A 24345-nucleotide genomic window follows, 5' to 3' on the forward strand; every position below is an offset into this window, starting at 1 on the left:
CCTCCCTGCTCTGTGAATGTTTACATGTTATGTTCAATTAAACCATGGCAACATGTAATGTTTGTGTATTATTATTTTCAGCAGACTGTGTTTTTCTATTGTTGTGACTTAGATGACGTTCAGAGCACATTTTATGACCAATTCATGCAAAACTCCGCGTTATCCCAAGGGGTTCACATACTTTTTCTTGCAACTGTACCTCTCCCCCTTATGAAGGACATGCTAAGCTACTTGGTGAAAGGGAAAATCTTCACCAAGGTGGATTTGAGTGAAGCATACTATCGGGTGAGGATCAAGGAAGATGACGAGTGGAAGGCAGCATTTAACTGCCCACTAGGTTGCTAACAGTTTAAGGTGATGCCTTTTGGACTACAGGGAACCTCTGATGTGTTTATGCAATTGATTAACGAGGTGCTGCATGAGCACCTATACAGAGGGGGCCTTGTGTATTTAGAACACATCCTCATCTATTCTGAGATGATGGAAGAGCATGGGAAGTCAGTGCAGCAGGTGTTCAGAAAACTTTTGGATGCTAAGCTATATGCTAAGTTGTCAAAATGCAAGTTTCACAACACCAGTTTGGACTATCTAGGCCAGGCATCCCCAACCCCCAGTCCATAGACCAGTACCAGGGCACGGCATGCCAGCAACCGGTCTGCACAAACAAGTAAAGCCCCATCTGCAGGATGCAGGCAGCACACAAAACATGCACCCTCTGGTCCATGGAAAAACCTCTCTCCATGGAATCAGTCCCTGGTGCCCAAAAAGGTTGGGGACCTCTGATCTGGCTATAGGGTGTCTTGCAAGGGAATGGAGATGGACCTGGGAAAAGTGAAGTCCATCCTGGAATGGCAAGCTCCCTGAACCTGTAAGCAGTTGCAAAGCTTTCTAGGGTTTGCAAATTTCTACTGCCAGTTTATCCTATCTTTCACAAAACTAGCCTTGCTGAACATGAAGCTTTTGAAAATGGGCCCAGAAGGAGGGAGACCCTGACCCAGCCAACCATTGAATTGGACAATGGAATGCCAAACAGCATTTGAAAAACTTAGGGCCCGCTGCCTTAGAAGAGTGAGGAAAATCCTCAGGGATGACTCACACCCTGGTCAGTACTTGTTTACTCTCCTACTATCGGGCAGGAGATATAGAAGCATAGCCAGCCACACCAACAGGCTGAAGAACAGTTTCTACCCATGGGCTGTCAGACTCCTGAATGGGAAATAACTCCATGTTGCGGGGCCGGCGCGTTGTGCAATAAGTTCATGTGATGTAATAAGATTGTGTGTTGTTGTCACTGTGAATTGTGTCGGGGGGGTGCACGAAGGGAAGCTTAGCCAATCTCTTAGCCAATCTCAAAGTACATGTTGTATTTTGACAATAAAGGTTGATTTGATTTGATTTGATTTGATTTGATTTGATTAAGAGACTGTTCACTGCTCAGCCTGTCCTAAAGCATCCTAACCCTGAGGAGCCATTTGTAATTCAAACAGATGGCAGTGATGTCATGGTGGGGCAGTACTACTTCAAAAGAACAGAGAGGGACCTCTGCAGCTGTGTGCTTACACTTCTCAAAAGCTAAACAAAACTGAAAGGCGATGGGCAGTATGGGAGAAGAAAGGCTTCACTGTGCAGTGAGCTCTCTTGATGCAGTGAGCCCTCTTGGAAGGGAGTAAGGTCCCCTTCGAAGTTTGGACTGATCACAAAAACTTTGAGGCACTAAGGGCCCCACACAAACTCTCCCCAAAGCAATTTTGGTGGGCCCAATACTTCAATTGATTTGATTTCACTTTGAAGTACATCCCGGGGGGGGTGACTTTCTGGCTGACACACTGTCATATTTGCCTCAATACCAATGTTACCAAGAGGAAGTGATGAATCCTATTATCCCCATGAGGCAGTTGGTGGCAAAGAGGACCACCCGACAACAAGAAAAGAAGACCCCCTGTCAGAACCCATTTCTATTTCATTTTTATCTATCTCCTCTGATCTAAAAACAAATCTCACTTTTCCCTGGGTACCGGCCATACTCCCAAGGGGGAGGGGGGATATGCCTGCGGGGGTATTGCTTTCGCTTCCTCTATTTGCTACAATGTAACCTTTTGCTTTGTTTATTGCCTCTGTGTCCGCTGCCTGCTACAATGTAACAATTTGCTTCCTACACTGTATCTCTCTCTGAACTTTCTTCTCCATAACCTGTCAGCTAGGAAAAGGGGGGGGGGAGAAAGAAATACAACCTCCGGAGCCTGGCTTATTTCTCCGGTCTCAAAAGGAGGTGCGAAGAGCTGCTTGAACATCATGCTATGACCGGAGCCGGACCGATGTTATCTCCCCTTTCCCACGATGGACTTAACACCTGGGGATTGGCTGGTCTGAACTGTCCGGATGAACTGTGAGGTGGGGTTTGCTTGGGGACACTTTAAAGTATTGATCTGTAAAGGAATCCCTCAGATCCTGTCTATTATGCCTACTATCAACTACTTTTAATAAAAGTTCCTGTTGGAGGAAACTGTCTCCAAGAGTTCTTTCTTAAGATGTGGGATTGAAGTGGCTCCTTACATTAAACAGGATCTGCAATAATAGTCAATCTGGAAGGAAGACCCTTACCGGGGGACTTTGCAAAACTACAATGTCGGATGATGGGGCAGGGAATGAAGAACTCACCGTGAAAGGGGAGCCCTCCCTCCGGCAGGGACCCTGCCAGTTGTCGGGATCCAAGACGTCATACTCCTCAGAAGAAGAAGTGGTAGAAACACGCAACCACAAACCTCGCTGGTCGATGGGCATTGGCAAGAAAGATGAGTGGGAAAAAGTATCGGGGAAAATGACCCTGAGGCAGGGCAGCCACCAACCTGGATGGAAGCAAGAGTTGGAGAAATCCCTGCACCTTAGCAAAGAGAAAGAAGGTCATGCACAGCACTCGAACTGGATCCTAGAGAAAGCTATTGACCTGATGAAAAGAACCCTTGGCTCTCTCGTGGAGGAGCACCCTGAATCCCGGGGCCGCACCAACACCTTGGGCTACAACCAGAGAGACACTGAGGGGGAATTGGAAACTGTAGCCCTGGGGACATCCACGGAGACAGCAGCTACCATTTCGGCAGCCCCCACTCCTCGCTGACCCGCAGATGGCGATCAGGATGGGAGACAATACCATCGGCAGCAAAGGCACCGATCCATCCAAAGATTCCCGCCACTGGACGTGAAATTCAGGGGGGAGCCGCCACGCTTGGGGTTCTTCCTAACCTAAGTCCTTAGCTACACGGAAGAATACAGATGGGACATCCCCAGTGACAAGAAGGCGATTCGAGGACCTCCTGGCTGATTGAAAGGCCCACGAGAGAATCAAAATGGTGAGGCAGGGCAGATGCCTGGTAGCCAAATATACACAAGAATTCTGGGCCATCGCCAACAACTGAACTGGCTGGAAGACATCCTCCTTAGCCATTTCAAAGACGGCCTAAACTACGACCTGTATGATGCTAGCCTACCTCAAGGGGACCCATGCCAACTCGATGAATGGTACGTCCTGGTGAAGGAAGCAGATATCGACCTACTGAAGAGGCACTGCCAAGGAAAACCATGGGGCCCTCGCCTCCTGAGCCAACGCGCGAGCAAGCAAAAACACCACTATGGCCAAGAAGTCAATGGGCTGTTTCAAATGCGGAAGATAGGGGCATTTCACCATAGAGTGCCCCTCGAAAGCCCCTCAGTGCAACCCAGACCGATCACAAGCCAGGAAATCAGGGAAGTCCCCAGCCAAGTCAAGAGAACCCGCCATGAGGGCAACAGAGGCTGTGGAGTCCCCACCCCCTGCCAAGTGTGGGGAGGGAACTCGGGCCTACACAACAGGGCCAGTGGACACCTCAGATGACAGCTCGCATCACACCCATCCTCAACACAGTGACTATATTAGCCCCCCCCATGCCTGAAGCTGTCAAAGTGAAAGCTTTAATAGACTCTGGCTGCACCCGCTGCCTCATTAACCCAACGCTAGTGGGGAACTTGGGCATCCCAGTGAGGAGGCTGAAACAACCAATCTCATTTGGCCAGTTAGATGAGTCCATAGCAGGGGGGGTGCCAGCTACCCTAGCCACTTTACCAGTCTACCTATCCCCAAGGAACCACGAGGAAGACATAACGTTTGTAGTGACTCCAGGCATGGAATGCCCAGTGATCCTAGGGCTGACGTGGCTAAAGAAATGGAACCTCTGGGTAAATTGGAGGATGGCAGAACTCAATTTCCTGAAGGGGGATTGTGTGAATTTAAACCCACAAGGAGCCCTACCAAACCCAGGAGTGGAGAAAGCATCAGTGGGAGAGGAAAAGGGGCTATCCGAAATACTGGAGGAATACCTAGACCTTGCTGAAGTTTTCAATGAGGAGTGGGCAGATGAGCTTCCCCCTCACTGATCCACGGATTGCGCCATAGAATTCAAGCCCGGGGCAAAACTCCCAAAGCCCAAACTATACTCTATGAGCCCTAAAGAGAAGGAGGAAATGGAAAGATTCATAAATAAAAACCTAGAAAGAGGGTTTATCGAACCTGCCAAGCCTAAGGTAGCCGCCCCAGTCCTCTTTAGAAAGAAGAAGGATGGCACTTTGTGCTTGTACATGGATTACCGCGCCCTGAATGCAATCAGTGAAGGTAACCCCCTACCCCTCATGAAGGACATGTTATCACATCTATCGAAAGGAAGAATTTTCACTAAACTAGATCTAAGGGAAGCATATTACCGTGTTAGGATTAAGGAAGGGATGAATGGAAAACTGCATTTAATTGCCCAATGGGATGCTACCAATTCAAAGTTTTGCCATTTGGACCACAAGGGGGCCCTGCAGTATTTATGCAATTAATCAACGAGGTACTAAGGGAGCACTTATTTAAGGGGGTCCTGGTTTATCTAGACGACATCCTTATCTTCACCAAATCCAAAGAGGAGCATGTCAACCTAGTCAGAGCAGTTTTAAAGAAACTGCGAGCTGCCCACCTATATGCCAAATTATCGAAATGCGAATTCCACCAGGAAAAAATAGACTACCTGGGTTATCACATATCCCCACAAGGTATTGAAATGGACCCCGAGAAGGTCAGGGCAGTACTAGAATGGGCACCACCTTGCACAAGGAAGCAGTTGCAAAGTTTCCTGGGTTTTGCAAACTTTTACCACCAGTTCATCCCTTCATTCGCCCAAATAGTCCTGCCCCTCACAAACTTACTAAAAATGAAGGGAAACCCAGCCAGCCACTAAAATGGACAATGGAATTCTAAGGGGTGTTCGAGAGGTTAAAGAGACTTTTTTCCACCAAACCCATACTGATGCACCCACACACAAATAAACCTTTTGCAATACAGGCGGACACAAGCGATGTGCCAGTGGGGGCTGTACTATTACAAGAAAACGACAAAGGGGTATTGCAACCATGCACATACACATCCAGGAAACTCACCGAAATGGAACAGCGCTGGGCCGTGTGGGAAATAGAGGCATACGCTGTGAGATGGTCATTACTTATGTGACGCCATTTTCTTGAGGGGAATAAAATCCCTTTTCAGGTCTGGACAGACCCCAAAACCTGGAAGCCTTAAAAACACCTAGGAAGCTCATTCCCAAGCAAGCCCGCTGGTCCCAGCATTTTCACCAATTCCATTTTACACTCAAATACTTCCTGCCAGATGCACTGTCTCACATGCCCCAATATAACAGCACGCGAGCCACCAGTTCTAAACCACTCATGCCTGAACCACAACTGGCAGCGCCAGTAACCACCAGAGCCCAAGCTAAAATAAAGCCGCAGCTGGGTAGCCGAACCGGAATTGAATTCCAGAAAACTTTGGAAACAGATGAATGGTTCCAGAAAAATAGACATGTGTGCACAATCAACGACGGACTGCCATGGGTGGAGGAAAGGTTATATATACCAACCACCCAGAGGGGCACTTTCATGCAGTTATGCCATGACACAAAATCAGCAGGACATTTTGGATTTGTAAAAACATTACATTTAATTAAAGGGTAATTTTGGTGGCCATCCATGAAAAAGGACATAGAAGGTTCCGTGGCCAGCTGCCCAACTTGTGCAGCTGCTAAGAGGTTGCAAGGGAAATCGCCTGGACTATTACAAACAGTGGCGAATCCCTCAGCCCCCTGGAAAGAAATATCCATGGATTTTATAGTGGAATTACCAGAAAGCAATGGAAACACTGTCATCTGGGTGGTTATGGACCTGTTTTCCAAACAAGTGCATTTTATCCCTTGCCAAAAGATTCCCAATGCAAAAACCTTAATGAAACTATTCGTGCAGCACATCTACAGACTGCATGGGGCACCCCAACGCATCATATCTGATAGGGGAGTGCAATTTACATCAGAATTTTGGAAGGAATTTTTATCCCTCTTAGGAACCACTCAGGGACTGTCATCTAGTCATCATCCTCAATGCAATGGACAGACAGAACGTTCTAATTCAGTACTTGAGCAATACTTAAGGTGCTTTATTAATTTCCAGCAAACGGATTGGATGTACCTACTCCCTTTCACAGAAGTTGCTTACAATAACACAGTCCACTCCAGCACAGGCTACACTCCCTTTCAAGTAGCCACCAGTCAAAGTTTCAGCCCTATGCCAGAACTAATCCCAAATGAACCGGCAATTCCATCACTGAAAGAATGGATAGCACAATTACAAAACACCTGGCCAGTGGTTAGGAAAGCCTTAGACAAAGCTAGGCAAGCATACAAAGCACAAGCAGATAAAAAATGAGTCGAACCCATACCATTCACTGTAGGAGAAATGGTATATTTGTCTACAAAATACCTAAAATCCCTACAGCCCTGTAAAAAGCTTGGCCCAAAATATATAGGACCTTTTCCAATTAAAAGAATCATAAACCCAGTAACAATAGAATTAGAACTACTTAGAGGTAATTAAACAATTGAAGGTTGGTAAAGCCCCTGGTACAGATGGGTTAACGGCAATTTATTATAAAATGTTGTCTGAAGAAATGTTAGAACCCTTGAGATGTCTTTTTAACAGCATTTTGTTAGGAGAAGAAGTACCACCATCATGGAGGTGTGCATTTATCTCACTTATACTAAAGGAAGATCAAGATTTGACTCAGCCTAAAAATTATAGGCCAATATCTTTATTGAATATGGATTATAAGATTTTTGCAAAAATCTTAGATAATAGATTAATGCAAGTATTGAAACGGAATATTCATGTGGATCAGTCTGGATTTATAAATGGTAGATATATGAAGAATAATGTCAGACAAATTGTAAATTTGTTGGAATATTTGGACAAAAATAATCAAATCCCAGCGGCTCTTATCTTCCTGGATGCTGAAAAGGCCTTTGACAAGTTGGATTGGCAATTTTGATTACGAATGGTAGACAAAATGAATTTTGGGGACAGATTCTTATCAGCGTTAAAGGCTATCTATCAACAACAATCAGCGCAAGTGGTAGTAAATGGAGGATTGACCAAACTTAATTAAAATTGAGAAAGGTACGAGGCAAGGATGCCCATTATCACCTTTATTGTTTATATTGACTTTGGAGATTTTACTAATTCAGGTTCGTGAATCATCGATCATAAAAGGAATAACTTTGGGCAAGGATGACTATAAGCTTAGAGCTTTTGCTGATGATTTGGTTTTTACCTTATCGCAACCGATCGATTCAACAAGACATTTGATACAGATTCTGATACAGTATGGGAAAGTTTTGGGATTTAAAGTAAATAATAATAAGACTAAAATATTATCTAAAAATATGCTTTTGAAAGATAAAGAGACTTTAAGTAACCTAACTGGTTTTGAAATAGTGAAAAAGGTGAAATACCTGGGTGTTTATATTACTGCCTCTAATGTTAAATTGTATAAAAATAATTATGATAAGTTATGGATAAAAGTTCAAAAGGATTTAAATGAGTGGAAAAAGTTACAGTTATCATTATTGGGGAGAATATCAGTGGTTAAAATGAATGTTCTTCCTAAGTTTCTTTTTTTGTTCCAGATGATACCTATTTTAAAAAAGGATTTAAATTTGGAGGAGTGGCAAAGAGGTGTCAATAGGTTTATTTGGCAAGGAAAAAAACCGAGGGTTAAATTTAAAATTTTGCAAGATGCACGGGAAAGAGGGGGACTTAAAGCCCCAAATTTAAAATTATATTATGATGCGGTGGCTTTAACTTGGATTAGTGATTGGATTAACTTAACTAATAGAGATATATTGATTCTTGAAGGTTGGGATTTATTTTATGGATGGCATGCTTATTTATTTTTTGATAAGAAAGTTGATCATGTTTTTAGGTCTCATATTTTAAGAACTGCACTTTTGAGAGTTTGGAAAAAGTATTATTATAAGTTAAGTTTTAAAATCCCAATGTGGGCTATTCCGGAACATGCAATACAAGGAATTACAAAGGGAGTTAAACTAGAGGGAATTGTTTATAAGGACTTACTTATCTTAAGGGGACAGGACTGGCAAATTAAATTATTGGATGAACTGAGACAAGATAATATTCTCCAGTCCTGGTTCTTATATTGCCAGTTGGTCGAGAGATGGCGTATAGATCAAAAGTTAGGTTTAACATTGGAAGATGTGAACTTGATAAGACAGATTAAAGATCAAAGTAGAGCTCATATTAGGAGAATATATAGTGTCTTGATAGAGTTTGATTCGGAAACAGAATTAGTTAAAGATTGTATGATTAAATGGGCTCAAAATACTCAAGAACCAATTATGTTAGAAACATGGGAAACAATTTGGGTAAGAAATGTCAAGTTCACTCAAGCACAGAATTTAAGGGAAAATTTTTATAAAATGTTTTATAGATGGCATTTGGATCCCCAAAAATTGTCTTGCATGTACCCGAACTTGCAGCCAAAATGTTGGAAATGTGGTAATTTGGATGCAACTTATTATCATATCTGGTGGACATGTAGGGATGTTAAAGCCTTTTGGATTAAGATTTGGTGGAACCTTCAACAGATTTTTAAGAAAAAGATAAAATTTAGTGGCGTTAATAAAAATAACCCGTAGTACCTATTAAACCTAAGTTTTCTTTACTTGAACTACAACATGACATATTGTCGTGCAAGGACATTGATTGCTCAAAATTGGAAAAAGGAGATATTACCGACTATGGATGATTGGAGACAGAAAGTTTCATATTTTGCAGAAATGGCAAAAATATCCGCATACCTGAAGGATCAATCTCAAGAGAAATTTATTTTGGTATGGAGAAGATGGATAGATTATATTCAGAGAAAATATGAAATGAACAATTATCATATAGCCTTTGATTAACTATTGTTATTTATAAATATTTTTATATATAATTTATATATATAGTTTATAGTTAAGTTGATTATTGTATATTAGAGTTACAGTAAGTTTATACTTGTTTATATTATGAATGGGTTGTTTGGGTTAAACTTGGATTATTATGTGATTATTCCTGTACTCAGTTCTGGGAAGTCCGGGGGGGAGGGGAGAAGGGGATTAGGGGATAGAAATTATAAAAATTGATGTATTTATATATTATAGGTAAATAATGGAATTGTATTAAAAAGAGGAGATGCTCGGCTGGTACCCCAAACTGCACTCGATGAGGTGGTTAAGAAGGGAGATGGGATGTAGGGAGGTGGAAAGAAGGAAGGAGGAGAGGTTGTGGGTTTAGGGGGAGGAAGGAAGAGGAAAGTGAATGAGGGTGGAGCGTCTCCGAAAATGTATTGAGTAGGATTATCTTTTTTGCTTGTGTAAGTAAATGCATCATATTGGTATTTGTTGTTTAATTACAAAAATTAATAAAATTTTATAATAAAAAAAATAGAATTAGAACTACCCAAAAACCTCAGTCAAATACATCCAATTTTTCACTGCAGCTTGCTGAAATGAGAACAACAGTCATCCTTACGGCCAAAAATCCCTCACCACCACCTCCAATCATGGTTGAAGGAGAACAACACTTCGAGATAAAAGAAATCCTAGATTCTAGGAAGTATCATGGGCCAACTCAATACCTAGTAGTATGGAAACACCTTCCCTCCTCACAAAACGAGTGGGTCCATAAACATCATATCAGAGCACCTAAACTGCTAAAGAGGTTTCATACAGAATATCCCAACAAACCAGGCTAACCTCTATACCTGTTTTGTTTTCTCTACAGGTGGATCTCTCCTATTTTTAAGGGGGGCAGGATGTCAGAACCCATTTCTATTTCATTTCTATCTATCTCCTCTGATCTAAAAACAAATCTCACTTTTCCCTGAGTTCTGTCATATTCCCAAGAGGGAGGGGGGATATGCCTGCAGGAGTATTGCTTTCGCTTCCTCTATTTGCTACAATGTAACCTTTTGCTTTGTTTATTGCCTCTGTGTCCGCTGCCTGCTACAATGTAACAATTTGCTTCCTACACTATATCTCTCTCTGAACTTTCTTCTCCATAACCTGTCAGCTAGGAAAAGGGGGGGAGAAAGAAATACAACCTCCGGAGCCTGGCTTATTTCTCCGGTCTCAAAAGGAGGTGCGAAGAGCTGCTTGAACATCATGCTATGACCAGAGCCGGACCGATGTTATCTCCCCTTTCCCATGATGGATTTAACACCTGGGGATTGGCTGGTCTGAACTGTCCAGATGAACTGTGGGGTGGGGTTTGCTTGGGGACACTTTAAAGTATTGATCTGTAAAGAAATCTCTCAGATCCTGTCTATTATGCCTACTATCAACTACTTTTAATAAAAGTTCCTGTTGGAGGAAACTATCTCCAAGAGTTCTGCTTTCTTTCTTTTATAAAGATTTTATTGATTTTCTTTTACATACATATGTTAATTTTTCAACCAACGAGGTATCTGGTGTCAGCTAGCTAATACATACTCGATTCCTAATCCTTCGTTCTTTCCTCTAACCAACAATAAAATAAGTCCCAAGTTTGGTAGTAATCTGTGTCTTCTTTATCTTTCAATCTCATAGTTAATCTGTCCATCTCTGCGCATTCCAATATTTTTCTCTTTCTCTGATGGTAGTCCTTCATTCTTCCAATATTGTGCAAAGATTATTCTCACTGCTGTGGTGACATGTAAAATCAAATATAGACTTTGCTTATTAATCTTTTCAGGCATTATACCTAATAAGAAAAGTTCAGGTTTAAAATCAACATGTTCAACTAATATTTTTTCTAACCACGCATGTATCCTTTTCCAATAAGCCTTTGCTTTACCACATGTCCACCAGATGTGATAGTATGTGTCTGAATTACGCTTACATTTCCAACATCTCTCTGACATATTTTTAATCTTGCTGGTGGCAAGTGCCATCTATAAAACATTTTATATAAGTTTTCTTTATATGAAGTTGACATTGTTAATTTATAATTTCTCTCCCATAGCTTTTGCCATTTTTCTAGTTCTATATTGTAGCCAGAATTTTTCACCCATCTTATCATTGTTTCTTTAACTTGTTCACTTTCCATTTCCAAAATTAACAAAAAATTATACATTTTCTTAATTAATTTCTCATGTGAGGTTAGCAAAATCTTATCAAATACAGTTTGATCTTTATAAAATCCATACATTTTCACATCTTTTTCATATCTATTTTGCATCTGTAAATGTGCCCACCACGACAGATTGACCCCCTGATTTTTCAGTTCTTGCTTAGATTTTAAATTTCAAAATCTACCAAGTTCGGATGTATAAATGCCTCCATCATTGATAGCCACCCTGGAATTTTAAAATATATTTTAGCTTTAATTTTTCCCATACAATTAACAAGGCATTTCTTTTATAGTGATTTTGAAAATACTTATGAGCTCTGTTTTTTCCATACCATAGGAAAGCATGCCATCCCAATTGTAAATCATGCCCCTCTAAATATAACAACCTTTTATTTCTCAGCATTATCCATTCTTTTACCCATGTTAAAACAGATGGGATTGAAGTGGATCCTTACACACACACCCTTCCTGGGGATGCATTCATGCAGCAGATGAAACAGGAGCTGCAAAATGATGCATGGTTTGGAGCCCACCCAGGAGAACTAATGTTGAGGGAAGAGTTGACCTGGAAGGGGAGCAAACTGTGTGTCTCTGACAGCCTATGACTACAAGTTCTACAGAGGAATCACAATGCTAAGCAAGCTGGCCATTTTGGATTCTTAAAGACTTTGCACTTGACTAAACAAGAATTCTGGTGGCCGGGGATTGAAAAGGACATACAGAGTTCTGTGAAAAGCTGTGTTGTGCATACAGCCATGAAGTGGAAGCCAGGGAAGAGTCCAGGATTGCTGCAGCAAGTGACCGACCCGACCCGACCTTGAGAAATAATAGCCATGGACTTTATAATCGAACTCCCAGAAAGTGGGGAGAGCACAGTCATATGGACAGTGGTGGATCTGTTCTCTAAACAAGCCCACTTCACAGCATGCTCCAGCCTCCCATTAGCCCAGAAGCTGGCCAAGATGTTCTTGCAACATATTTACCGACTGCATGGAGTGCCCAAACGCATCATCTCAGACCATGGGGTTCAATTCATGGCAAAGTTTTAGTGTGAATTCATAAAACTGATAGGGTCCCCCCAGAGTCTCAGCTCAGCTTTTCATCTGAGTACAAATGGGGCCACATAATGAGCTAACACAATGGTGGGACAATACCTATATTGCTGTGTTAACTATCAGCATTCTAACTGGACAGAACTCCTGCCATTTGCTGAGGTGGCATACAATAACATAGTGCATAGTAGTATGGGGCTCACCCCTTTTAAGATAACTACGTACATGGTTGGAGTTTGTGCCAATGCCAGAATACCCGAGAGAATCTCCCTCATCATTAACACTGACTGAGTGAGTGGATTCCATCAAGAGCACCTAGAGTAATGTGAAAAAAGGCCTAGATAAGGCAACAGAGAGTCAGAAGAGACAGGCAAGGGGCTCCCCAAGGGACGTTTCATGTGGGAGATAAAATGTATCTATTTACCAAATACCTAAAATTGAGAATCCCCTGGAAGAAACTAGGTACCAAATACATAGGACCTTTCCCGACTATAAAAGTGATCAACCCAGTTACAGTAGAACTAAATTTCCTAGAATATTAGGTAAAGTGCACCCAATTTTCCATTGCAGTTTGCTGAAGCCAGCCAGGAGATCTAGGTTGAGGCCGGTTGAAAAAGAAGCACCAGGGTCCAATAATAGTAGAGGGAGAGAGGCATTACAAGATCAAATGAATTCTGGATTCTAGGATACATAAGGGGAAGTTATAGTATCTCCACTAGAAGAAGCAACCTGTGTTAAGCTTCAGAATAGCAGAGCAGAGTGGCTAATCATTAGATTCCATGCGAAGTATCTGCAGAAACCAGAGATTTCTGAAATAAGGAAGTGAGCAAGCAAGAATGGCTAATGTGTGTTTATTGTTTTTCAGGTTACTCCCAACTTTTAGGAGGGTCCGCCTGTCAAGTCTCAAAGCCAAGTCTTGCTGGTGCAATGGACATTGCTTCTCAACTTGTCAACAAGCTCAGGGGAGGGAAGAGGTTTGGAATGCAGACTTCAAAGATTAAGGAAGCAGATTGTAGGAACCAAGGACAATTGCCAAGTGTCTGGCCAGGTCTAGAACAGGGCTTTTCAACCTTTTCACCCATTGTACCACTTTTAGGATAAGGCAATATCTGAGTACCACCAGTCGCCCAGCAAGGTGTCAAAAACTTGACCCCCCCCCCAAAAGGAAAAAATGATAAAGTACACGTAGTCTTCGACTTACAACAATTCACTTAGTGACTATTCAAAGTTACAACGGCACTGAAAAAAGCAAATTATGACCATTTTTCACAATGCTGTTACAGCATCCTCAGGGTCATGTGATTTACATTCGGATGCTTGGCAACTGATTCATACTTATATGACGGTCACAGTGTCCCAGGGCCATGTGATCACCTTTTGCAACTTTTTGACAAGCGAAGTCAATGGCCAGGGGGGCATGGCCAGCTCACCACTCAGGTTGCAGGTTGCCTGTGGGGGATGTGGGTGGGGATGTGGGGGTGGATCTGTGAGTCTCTGGTGGAGGGGGGGTGGGACAGGCATGGGCATCTTCCTTTCCTCCCTCTCTCCCTTCCATTGTCCCTCCCTTCCTCCCTCCCTCCCTCCCATTGTCCAGCGCTACGGGAACGGGGATGGCATAAAAGAGCCCAGAGGCTATTGGAGTTTGGCTGCCGCTGCCGCCACCACCACTGTTACTGAGCCAGATGGCTGCACAACGGTGGCTGCTGTGGTTCCTGCCCGCTGCTTCTCCTTGGCTGCTTCCTCTGAAAAGGAGCAGCAGTCGCGCTCGGTGCAGCTGAGAGCTCAGCACAGCCGCTGTTCTTCCGCAGGGGGAAGAGAGCGCAGGCAGTGGAGGAGCGCACGGGGGCAGGGAAAGAGCCACGGCTGCCGGACTCCCTCTGGTACATTGCACGCAGCCACAGCCGGAGAAAAGCAGCAAGCGGGGAAGTAGCTCATTCATTGCTGCAGCGGCAGCCCGGAGCCACGCGCAGCCCTGGGCATTTCTTTTATGGGCACGGCGGAGCCTCAGCACCAGGACGGACCCCGGGAGACTCCTCAACACTGAGCTAAAATGCAGCTGCAACTGCAGCAGCTCCAGCCCCTCCCCGGGTGCAAAGGGGCACTTTTTGGGCTCCAGCCCCATCGCTGCACTGACCTGCAGGCAAAAACAGGCCTTGCTCTCCAGACGAGAGCCGAGCCCAGCAACCGGAGGGCAGCCATGAGAGTGGCGGGAAGAGTGGGTGGGGCTTTGCCGGGGAGGGCCACCCCACGCCCTCTAATGGTAGTCGGAGCAACGACGCGCAGCTGTCAATCCCGCCCTGCTCAGCTTGCCCATTCTTATTCCCCCCTCCCAAAAGGCGGTGCTGTAAACTTTACAGCTTTCTGCAAGCAAGTGAGATGAGCAGGAGCACGAGATCGGCGTTTCTGAGCACACACCGATTTGCACCTCTGCCCATCTCGCTCACTTGCCGGTGCCCACAATCTGCCCGGCCTCCCCTCTGCCTGCTTTGTGCAGCTCCTCCTGGGGCCCCTGCGCCCACTGTTAACCCTCCCGCCACCATGCAGGGTAAGGTTGGCGCCCCCGCTCCCGCCCAGATGCCCTTGCCTCCCCCAAGCATTTTTTTACTCACCTGCTTTCAGCTGCACTCCCTTTCTCCTTTTGCTTCTCTGCCTTCGCCACGTGTTTGTGGGTAAAAAAGAAAAAAAGTTCCATGAGACTTTCTAACTTCTTGTGAGAAGTTAGAAAGTCTCATGGAACTTTTTGTTTGTCTCACAAACACGTGGCGAAGGCAAAGAAGCAAAAGGAGAAAGGGAGTGCAGCTGAAAGCAGGTGAGTAAAAAAATGCTTGGGGGAGGCGAGGGCATCTGGGTGGGGGCGGGGGGGACCCAGGCAATGTGCCGCGCAGCTCCAGCGGAATCTCCACTGAAGACTGCTTGAGGCTGCCTGCTACCCCAAGGCCGCCGCCAATCAGCTGGAGCTGCGCGCTTTGATCCTGGGCTCTCAGTAGGACCCAGGCAATGTGCAGTTCCAGCTGACTTTGCCACAAGCCTGTGCGGCGCTGCTGCCTCTTCACCTCATCAACTTTTACACTTTTTTAAACATTTTTTTTACATTTTTTTAAACATTTTTTTTCAACCCATCCTATGCGTACCACCAGCCAGGTGCTCGCATACCACTGGTAGTATGCGTACCACCAGTTGAAAAGCCCTGGTCTAGAAGTGCTTTCCCACAACAATATATTTCAACTTGATTGAGCAACATGACCTGATCCAGAGGAGGAAGTCAATGCTTTTACCAGAGTGATTTGGGTGGGGTCTAGTCAGAGCCCGTTTTACTTTCATATATGCCAGTATGGTATACTGAATAAAGTTTTGCATAAAGAGTTCACATAACTCCAGGTTTTCATAGACAAAAACCTAAAAAGGAGTTTCATCCAAACTGCTAAGCCGCAAGTAGCCGCTCTGGTACCTTTTAGGGGGAAAAAAAGATAGGTTCCTTCATCTATGCGATGACTATAGAGGGATGAATGACATTTGCATTGAAAATGTTTGCCCCCTTGGACATGTTAGCCCATTTGGCTAAAGGAAAAGTTTTCACTAAATTGGATTTACGGGAAGCCTATTACTGAGTGAGAATCAAAGAAGGGGATGATGGAAAAATATATTTAACTGTCCCCTGGGATGCTTCCAGTTCCAGATTCTCCCCTTTGGGCTCCAGGATGCCCCTGCCATTTTCAGTCAACTCATAAATGAAATCCTGCATGAAAACCTATACAACGGGGTCCTGGTGTATTTGGACGACATTACAATTTACACTGAAACCATGGCAGAGCACATGAAATTAGTGTGAGCAGTACTAAAGAAACTCCAGGCTACCCAACTGTATGCTAAGCTTTTCATATGCGAATTTCACAGGGAAAAAATGACTATCTGTGTTACTACATAAAGGAATAGAAATGGACCTCGAAAAGGTGTGGGCAGTTCTTGATTGGGCCCCACCCCGGACCCAGAAGCAGCTCCAAAGGCTCTTGGGGTTTGCAAACTTCTATTACCAGTTCATACCTTAAATGCCCAAATAGCCCTATCCATTATGAACTTGTTAAAAACGAAAGGGGAGAGTAAGTCTAAACCTAGCCAACCTTTAAAATGGTCTGTGGAGTGCCAGGCTGCTTTTGAGAAACTAAAGCAACTGTTCACTGCCAAACCGGTGCTGAAGCACCTCAACCCAAATGCCCCTTTTGTCATGCAAGCAGATGCCAGCAATATAGCAGTGGGGCTGTATTACTACAGAAAAATGAACTGGGGACTTTACAAGTCTGTGCCTATACTTCAAAGAAACCCACAGAAACAGAGCAGTGAACGGCAATATGGGAAAAAGAAGCTTACACAGTATGATGGGCACTGGAGGAACTTCCTAGAGAAAAGCAAAATCCCCTTTGAGGTTTGGACAGACCATAAAAACTTGGAGGCCCTTAAAACCCCTAGGAAACTGTCCATAAGCAGATCTGCTGGGCACAGTTCTTTAGTTGGTTCAACTTCACCTTGCGCTATATTCTCAGAGGGTCATAATTTTTGGCAGAAGCTTTATCTAGATGCCACAACACAACAGTGCTAAGCTGGAGCTCGTCTGGCCAGTTATCCCTTCAAAACAAGTAACAGCCCCAGTTGTCACAAGAACTCAAGCAGCCAAAAACTACACCTAAAGAAGTAATCGAACCTCTGAAAACAGCCCTAAAAGATGACTGATTTAACAACCATAAAAATGAATTCACCTTACGTGAGAGCCTTGCATGGGTTCGAGGGACACTGTACAATCCTAAGAGCCAACGAACTTTAGTCCTGGAGAAACACCATGATTCAAAAACAGCAGGGTATTTAGGGTTTGTGAAAACCCTGCACCTGATAAAATGCCAATTCTGGTGACCATCACTGAAGAAAGACACTGAGGCATATGTGGCTAGCTGCCCAATATGTGTAGTGGCAAAACAACAGCCAGGGAAGGTGCCAAGACTCCTACAACCTGTGGCAAGATTTCAGGCTCCTTGGACTGAGATCTCTATGGACTTTTCCTGAAAGCTCAGGAATCCTGACAGACCTATTTTCCAAACAGGTGCACTTCATACCCTACCCAAAGATACCTTCAGTCAGCACTCTAGCTAAGCTCTTCACACAGCATATCTACAGGCTACATGGAGTGCCAAAGCACATAATCTCAGGCCAGGGAGAATTGGCAAGAATTTCTAAAATTATTAGGCACCAAGCAGGGACTCAGTAATTCCCATCATCCACAGACTAATGGGGCCTGTGAATGAACTAATGGGGTCCTAGAACAATATTTAATATGTTTTGTTAATTACCAGCAAGACAACTGGTCAGATCTCCCATTTGCAGAAGTGGCATGTAACTCTGTGCATAGTAACACTGGTTTCATCCCTTTTAAGATGGCTACAGGGCAAGAATTCATTGCCATGCCAGAACTGCCCCAAAGCATGCCCCAGACTGTCTCACTGACTGACTAGATCACCCATCTACAACACACCTGGCCTTTGGTCCACAAAGTGCTAGATGACACATGTACTGTACATAAAAATCAAGTTGACAAAAATGTTCTAAACCAAAGGACTTTAAAGTGAGAGACAAAGTCTACCTTTCCACTAAATATCTCCAATCTGAGATATCAAAAAAACTGAGGCCCAAATACTTTGGCCATTTTCCCATTTGTAAACTCATCAACCCTGTCACAGTACAGCTAACACTTCCCCAAAACCTCAGACAAATCCATCTAGTATTTCATTGCAGCCTGTTGAAGCCAGCACTAACCTCTTCCCTATGGCCAGAGCCGGGAACCCCTCCAATTCCCACCCTGATTGAAGGGGAACAGCACTCATTTTTCTCTCTCTTTCTCTTTCCAGGACTATTGTCCCTGTGAAGGGGGGCAGTATGTCAGGCTGCCCTCCCCATTGCTTGTGCTGCAGCTTGCCACAATCATGAAGGATGGGGAAGGGGGCCTGTTGTAAAGGGAGAAAGGGGGGATACCAGCATAGACAGGAAGGTGTGAACCAATTTCATGCAACCCACTTCAAGGATTTTTGGGTGCCCAGGACCTGGGAATGAAATGTTAACTGCTTCTCAAAATGTCTTGTTCTCAAAACATCCAGCTACCATCCTATTGGGCATTGATGTAACTCTCAAGCACTTTAATTGACTGGCACAGAAAAACATGCAGGATTACCAATGCATTAAGGAAGCTACTTTTCATTATATAGGAATTTCTTTGCCAATCCAATAATTGAGATAATTAGTCCACTTTATAATGCATTGGTAAGGCCACACTTGGAATACTGCATCCAGTTTTGGTCACCCCGATGTAAAAAAGATGTTGAGACTCTAGAAAGAGTACAGAGAAGAGCAACAAGGATGATTAGGGGACTGGAGGCTAAAACATATAAAGAACAGTTGCTGGAATTGGGTATGTCTAGTTTAATGAAGAGAAGGACTAGAGGTGACATGATAGCAGTGTTCCAATATCTCAGGGGTTGTCACGAAGAATGAGTCAAGCTATTCTCCAAAACACCTGAAGGCAGGACAAGAAGCAATGGATGGAAACTAATCAAAGAGAGAAGCAACCTAGAACTAAGGAGAAATTTCCTGACAGAACAATCAGTGGAACAACCTACCTCCAGAAGTTGTGAATGCTCCAACACTGGAAGTTTTTAAGAAGAGACTGGACAACCATTTGTCTGAAATGGTATAGGGTTTCCTCCCTGAGCAGGGGGTTGGACTAGAAGACCTCAAAGGTCCCTTCCAACTCTGTTAGTTATTATTATTGTTAGACTGTTTTTAATGGACTTTGAGGAAATACAATTAGAGGGCTGAAAAAAACTTGAACCAAGTTAGTTTATTTTAAGGCTCTTACACAACAACAGTACAATCCTGAAAGAGTTATATACATCTGGAATAATAAGAGACCAAATGGCTTTCTTTACCTGCAAAAGTGTATGAATTGCATGTGCAACTGGAAAAATGCCTTCTGTAATTGATAAGCAACTTGAAAATCCAACAAAGTATCCAATTTTGAAAGAATCCATAATTAAAGTAATGATTGCAAACAAAGTAATTCCACCTGGAACAAATGTTAAATGAAAGAGTTATACTAAAAGTAAAAATTTTCACATAGCTCAGCTGGTAGCTTTTTTCAACTTCATTCACAGGAATTATTCGAGAACTAAGGCTAACAGCAATATTTCAAATACTGGGTTGTATATGTAGAAGAATAGAAATAGAAACAGAATAGAATATTCTTTATTGGACAAATGTGACTGGACACACAAAAATAAAAAATATTCTAAGTCCTCCATTATTATTCACTTGACATAAACATTTGCTCACCAGGTTATCGGGCTGTACAGATCAATTTAACTTCTCCCTACTACTCTGAAACTTCAACTCCTTCAAAACATGTAATGTTGCCAAGATGTGTTGTAGCATTCCAAATCTGGCAGGTGGGAGGTAGATGAAATATTCTCGCTATTTGGTAAGCCGTAACTTATCATAGGGACACCTGTCATTCTTTCATTTTTTCTGTATCTATTCAATTTATAACCTACATTTCTATTTATATTGCACTCAAAATAACTGTCTAAAATTAAGCATCAAAAGCCCAATAAATATACACAGAAACAGCTATCAATTTGCAGTAATATATTTTGCACCCTTCCAAAAAAGAATGGCTAAAATTAACAAGAAATATTCTCAACAACATTTTGCTGCATATTTCCCCTTTCTCCACACAGAAGACACTATGCAAGAAAAATGGCTTTTGGATCTCAAAATGGTTCACCATTAAACAGTGGTGAGGTGGGATTGCCTGGAATTGTCCTCTTCTCCTATGCCCAAGATATCAATTCCCCTCAGTTGTTTTGAGATTCTGTATGACTGGTCATGTTAAGTCCTTCTACACATGCAAAAACTACTGAGGAGAAACAGATCACGCTCAGAAGACATGAATTCTATTTGTGGATTTCCATTTGGTGGAAAGATGGTTGCAAATTGACAGAAAATGATGTTGAATTAATACATTGGCATATCTTTCTAGCAACTATAGAAAATATATGAAGAAAACAATTATTACTAGCTTCACTGTGGATACACCAAAACTGTTATCATACAGGACATTTTAAAAAGTGAGATAAACATCCTAATTTTCATATACCAGGTAACCCCAGCAACCTAACTTTTCTTGTACTAAAAAAATGGCAAAAAAAGCTTGTTCATCCTGTTCAACTTCCTGCACTGACACCTATCTTCCATCCCTACTCGCCCTCAAAAAGAGCTACCAGCTTCTTAGGGATAATGGATAGTTTTGAGCAAGAGCATGAGGGAAATGATTAACCCCCTCACTTTCATGGTGTTCATTGATGTAATAGATCTTAAATCTTGCTTTCTTTCTTTAAAAAACATGTTTGTTTCATTAGCCCATTTCCACTCCAGAAGTAGTTGGAATGCCATCTTCTGCTGAATTTTGCAATGGGTTTTCGAACTTACCTTTAGGAGGATAATTATTACAATAAATGGGATGCTTGGAGTCAGTAAATGCAAAGATATGTTATTAGTGACTTTACAGGCTACCCTAAAATACTTGCTCCAAAATACTATCATTCTGGTGGTTCTCATGAAGGAAGATAACAAACAGAAAAATGTGTACAATATGTGTACATTGGATTCAATGGCCCTTTCTCTGGACAGAGAGTGAAACTTCTTTACACATTACATTTGTGCAGAGCTATCACAGTTCTGAGACTCCCTATCTTAAGCCTTACCAAACATTTAACTTCTTCCAAAACATCTACTAAAGTATACAAAAAAAATCTATGGATTTTGCATTCTTGTTTCTATAACCATTTTCTTATAAAATTTGGATTCATGAAGCATAATCTCAGTTGAACTGCTGAAATGGGGATGCATATGCTGAAGCATCAACAACATGTAATTCCCAAAAATCCTCAGAAAAAGGTAGTCCCTTAACCTGGGATAGCACACCACTAAAATCCGGGCTCCAAGGGCTTTTGTTTTGGATTAGAATCCAGGGCAGCAACTCTATTATGAACAAACTACCTTATTCTCTTAAACAAAGTATTAAATAAAATCTCAGTTTTGTACACTGTCTGGGAAGAGAAGATGGTTAATCAATAGGGATTAAGAAAAGTAAATAAATGCCTCATCAAAAGTATATTGGATTTGTCCATCATTGCAGGGAATGTTCACATTTCGTATGTATAAAGTATCCCTAATGGGACTTGTTACATGGCGATTTTATTGAACTTGCTTAAAAAATAAATCAAGTTTAAATCAGTATATTTATTATAGTTGTTACAGTTATCTAGTCAAAACAAATATGCATAAGGTCCTAATGACACACCCAATGATTTTTTTTTCTAGAATGAACCTTAGAGGTCACATAGTACATCCTTTACTTGGTGCAGGATTTTCAAGGAGAAGGATTTTCATATAATACTGTATTAGATTGTGTGAGAGATTAAGGGGAAAAGTTAACTCAAATGCAGCCAGTTTTGTACCGAATAACTACAGTTTTGTTTGGATGGGGCATCCAAGGAATTTTAACTGTTACATGGCCTCCAAAAGAGCATCTTGTTCTACAACCTCTGTAGGATGCCCACCGGTCTAGACCCCTAGCAAGGAGAATGCCAGCATTTTGTGTGAGATCCCGTTCTACCGGCCCCCGTTTTTATAGTCAAGATGTTCTTCCTGACATCAAGAGCAGTGTTCACATGGGGATCCAAGGCTCCATTCCAAATGTTACCCTGGAGGTCTCCGGCGGGGATCCTCCACCCTTAAATGGTGTGCTTCATTGCCTACACCGAGAGAAATGTGCGGTTTTCTGGGCAGCAACAAAGGCGGGGAGGGCTCCACCGTTGCTTCCTCCGGGACCTGTTCCTCCCTTCCAGGGTAGCCTGCCAAGCGGCTGCCCGCTTTTCCCAGCTGGAGGCCCTCTCTCCGCGGCGCGCCCCCGCCCCGCCCCACTCACACTTGAGCCAGCGTGCTCCGGCTTGGGTGTCCTTGTCCTGGATGAGCCTCTTGTGCGCGCAGCGGCGGCACAGGTACCAAGCCATCCAGAGGAGCTGCAGTGCCATGAGGGAGAGCAAGTAAGCCAGGACGGCGCTTTTGGCCACCCCGACGGCGTGGACAGCCCAGGCGAACATCAACAGCAGCCCAGCCAGCAGGAGGTGCAGCCCGTATTGGCTGCTCAGCGTCTCGGCGCTTTTTTGCGGACAGCTTCGTCCCACCTTGGCCAGCAGAGGCCAACGGCGGTCCTCGCCCCCTTTGGCCCGCTGGATCGGCGGAGGCCAGGGTTCCTTGGCCGCCCTCTCCAGTTTCCAGCCATCCGCCGTTGGGCTGGGCTGGGCACAGATTTTTGGGTCCGTCGCGGCGGACTCGAAGGGACTTCCATGTAGACCCATGGGCGAGAAACGCTTTTGCCCAGAGGTGCCCACTGTTGAAGGACCGGCGGGTGCGCGTCAGCTTAGCACGGAGGCATCTCTAGAGCGGAGAGAAGAGGCGAGCAGGCGCGCACCTGCCGATGTTCCCAGGGGCTGCGCTTCTCCAATTACTCTCCGGGCGGAGAGCCGCTCTCCGTTCTTTGGGGCCCCTTCGAGGTGGATTGACGGACGGAAGGTGCGCTCGATTCCGGCTCTGCAGCAAGACCTCCTCGTCGCGGCCGCCTCCCTGCTCTATTGCCTGCTATCCTCCTCAAGAGCTCCCTTTCCCAAGACCGTCTCCGCGGAGTATTTATGGGGTGGAGAAGCCGCAGAGCCATTGGGCGGGCCTCCGAAAGCATCGGGTTTCATTCACTGTAGATTCTGGGCTGCGACTCTTTTCGTCGGCTCGACTGCACCTGAAGGGAGTGTCCTCCCAACGTCGATTGAGTGAAGGCGGCGCTCCGGAGAATCTGCGCGGCTAACTAGCTGGAGCAGAGAGGGAACCCCTGAAGAATAGGGACGCTCCTGGAAAGAAGACCGTAGCTGGTGCCCTCAGGCGGGCCGGCGCCCAGTAGATTGGTCTTTCTCGAAGGATCTCGGAAGGCGAGGCTATCTTCAGCTGACAATACTAAATACGACTTCCACTAAACATCAGATGTGACATGGATATTTGTAACTTAAGTATTTCCCAAATTATAGAAGTTAAGGAACACAGAGAACAGCTTCATATGACACAAATACATACAGGCAGGACACAAATACATACAGGCAAGTACAGGTTAGGTGAAACCTGACTCAAAAACATTGTGAGAGGGACCTTTGAGTCCCAGTGGGCGATCCCCCAACAGCGTGCGGCAGCAGCCAAAAAAGCGAATACAACCCTTGGTTGTATACAGAGGCATTGAATCAAAATCACGTTAAGTATTAGTACTATTTTATAAAGCCTTACTAACACCACACCTGGAATACTGCATCCAGTTTTGGTCACCACATTACAAAAAAGTTGTTGAGACCTGGGGACTATAACATAGGAAGGACTGTTGCAGGATTTGGGTTTAGCTAGTCTAAAGAAAAGAAGGGACTGGGGGGGGGGCATGATAGCAGTATTCTAGTATTTGTGAGGCTACCACAAAGAGGAGGGGGTCAACTTATTTTCCAAAGCACTAGAGGGCAGGACAAGAAACAATGGATGAAAATTAATCAAGGAGAGAAGCAATCTGGAATTAAGGAGAAACTCATAAGTGAGAACAATTAACCAATGGAAAAGCTTGCCTTCAGAAGTTGTGGGTGCTTCATCACTGGACGTTTTTAAGAAGAGA

General features: G+C 43.7%; 1 protein-coding gene across 1 annotated transcript in view; it reads right to left on the reverse strand.

The window, feature by feature from the left end:
- The window catches only part of OTOP1 (otopetrin 1), a 162542-nt gene extending 139534 nt beyond the window's left edge, over positions 1-23008 (reverse strand). The window contains exons 1-2 of the mRNA XM_015817660.1: positions 22576-23008; positions 19517-19653 (exon numbers count right to left, since the gene is read on the reverse strand). Of these exons, the coding sequence (XP_015673146.1) occupies positions 19517-19653; positions 22576-23008 (570 nt within the window). The remainder of the gene's footprint in view (positions 1-19516; positions 19654-22575) is intronic.
- Between the last annotated feature and the right edge of the window lie 1337 nt (positions 23009-24345).

The sequence above is a fragment of the Protobothrops mucrosquamatus genome, unplaced genomic scaffold (assembly GCF_001527695.2).
Source record: "Protobothrops mucrosquamatus isolate PMUCROS unplaced genomic scaffold, P.Mucros_1.0 scaffold618, whole genome shotgun sequence".
NCBI classification, from domain to species: Eukaryota; Metazoa; Chordata; class Lepidosauria; order Squamata; family Viperidae; genus Protobothrops; species Protobothrops mucrosquamatus.